General features: G+C 40.7%; 1 protein-coding gene across 1 annotated transcript; it reads right to left on the bottom strand.

Annotated features, from left to right (window-relative positions):
• Positions 1 to 647: 647 nt before the first annotated feature.
• LOC128998870 (TRAF3-interacting protein 1-like) lies at positions 648 to 986 on the bottom strand. The gene has a single exon (XM_054425227.1). The coding sequence runs from the start codon at positions 984 to 986 to the stop codon at positions 648 to 650; it is 339 nt and encodes a 112-aa protein (XP_054281202.1).
• Positions 987 to 1,825: the final 839 nt, after the last annotated feature.

Below are 1,825 nucleotides of genomic sequence, written 5' to 3' on the forward strand. Positions count from 1 at the left end.
TACAGGATAAACAAAAGAGGCCCAAGCTCACTTCCTTGAGGCACTCCCCACATGTTTTTTGGAAGGGCTTTAGAGGTAACTCCATCCACCTTCGTTACCTGCATTCCGTTTTCAAGGTAAGATTGAAACCAATTTTGGGCTGTTTGGTCAAACTTATAATACTTTAATTTGGCTCTTAGTAGCTCGAAGTCAACAGAGTCAAAAGCTTGGGCGAAGTCTAAAGTTACCATGGCACTATTGAGCTTATTATCTTAGCTCAAGATTGACCCCTTGTAGTTTCTGCAACACTTCCCTCAATGCCTCCAGATGGGATGGTAGGTCCTTAGAGAACAATATGATGTCATCTAAGTAAACCAGGCACTTTTCACCTTTAAGTCCAATAAGAACGGAGTCCATGAGACGTTGGAAGGTCGCGGGCGCTGTACTCAAGCCAAATGGCATGCGTCGGTACTCATAATGCCCACCAGGTACATTGAACGCAATCTTTTCCCTGCTATCTTCGTCCATTTGAATCTGGTGATATTCTGCTCGTAGATCGAGAAAGGCCACACAACATTTCCCAAAAAAAGCAGGGCTTATGTTGTGTGGTTTACACTGCGGAATCTTTTGTGGTGTGACGACTATCTTAGCAGTCAAACTCTCATCTTCTATTCTTCTTTCTTCGTTGTTCTTTTTAATGGTCTCTTCAATGCTTTCTTCAGTTTCTTCTGTGTTTTTATCTTGATTGTTTTCTGAATTTTATTGTTCTCGTCTTGGTGACTTCCTCTATCTCCTTCTTTTTCTTTGTTATCTTGATCACTTTCTTTAATTCCCTCTTTGTTTTTGTCTTTTCTGTTTTCTTCACGTTTCTCTTGGTTTTCTTGTTCTTTTTCTTCAGTAGTGCTTTCTTTATCACTTGTCAAATCAATATATCTTTTTCTGAGCCTTTTCCAAAGTTTAAACATTTCTTGGGCACTCTCTTCCAGTCTTCCACAACAATAGTCCATCCTGCCTTTAGAGACCTAAAGACAGATACGTCTTACGGCTGTATAATATGTGTTGCATTGGGTAGGAGCACATAGAGAATAATGCCGTTGGCTTGACATAATCGGCACGCATTCAATGTCAAGTGGCTTTTGTGCCCATCTATGAGTCCAGGCAACTTTATCTTGTGTGACTTTATCCACGGAATAAACGTGTTGCCAATGAAACAAAAAAATGTTTGTCCGGTCATCCACCCTGATGGGAACCTACCGAGTGCCCATTCAGGGTTGCAGTTTCTGGCTATGTCCATTGGTATTCTAACATACGGAAATACTATCATAGGTGGGAGCATTTCCCCTGCCGCATTAACTGTGACCAAAGTTGTGATACTTTCTTTCTCGGAGCCATCTTTAACTACGTAAAAGTTTTTGTAATTTACCGGCCCCAAGACTAATCCCGATTCAGGATTTGTTCTAAAACCTGATTCGTCGAGGTTGAAAATTCTTTCTGGTTAACTTAAAATATCTTCAGCGTTTTCTACCTTTAAAAAGTCTTTTAACTCTTGGGCCCAGCCTCGTAACTTTGCTTCGGCAATCTGAGCCCTACCCCTATTTATTGTTTCTGCGTGGCATTGAGTAAGACCTGGATGCCTTTTCAGAAACGCACTTATCCATGAGTATCCCGGTTTATTGTTTGCAAACGGGTTGGGTCTGCTGTCTTCGGTGACACTATTTTGTACCGTTTCTATTAGTGTTCTTTTATTCAGGGGAAATCCTTTTTTGGCATTAGCTACTATGTACCTAGAAAGTAATTTCTCTTCTTCAGTTGACAAAATAGTGGGAGGTCCCATTTTTCTAATTTC

Source organism: Macrosteles quadrilineatus, unplaced genomic scaffold (genome assembly GCF_028750875.1).
Source record: "Macrosteles quadrilineatus isolate MER2022 unplaced genomic scaffold, UCM_ALF_1.0 Scaffold_7__1_contigs__length_78375512, whole genome shotgun sequence".
In the NCBI taxonomy this organism is placed as follows: domain Eukaryota; kingdom Metazoa; phylum Arthropoda; class Insecta; order Hemiptera; family Cicadellidae; genus Macrosteles; species Macrosteles quadrilineatus.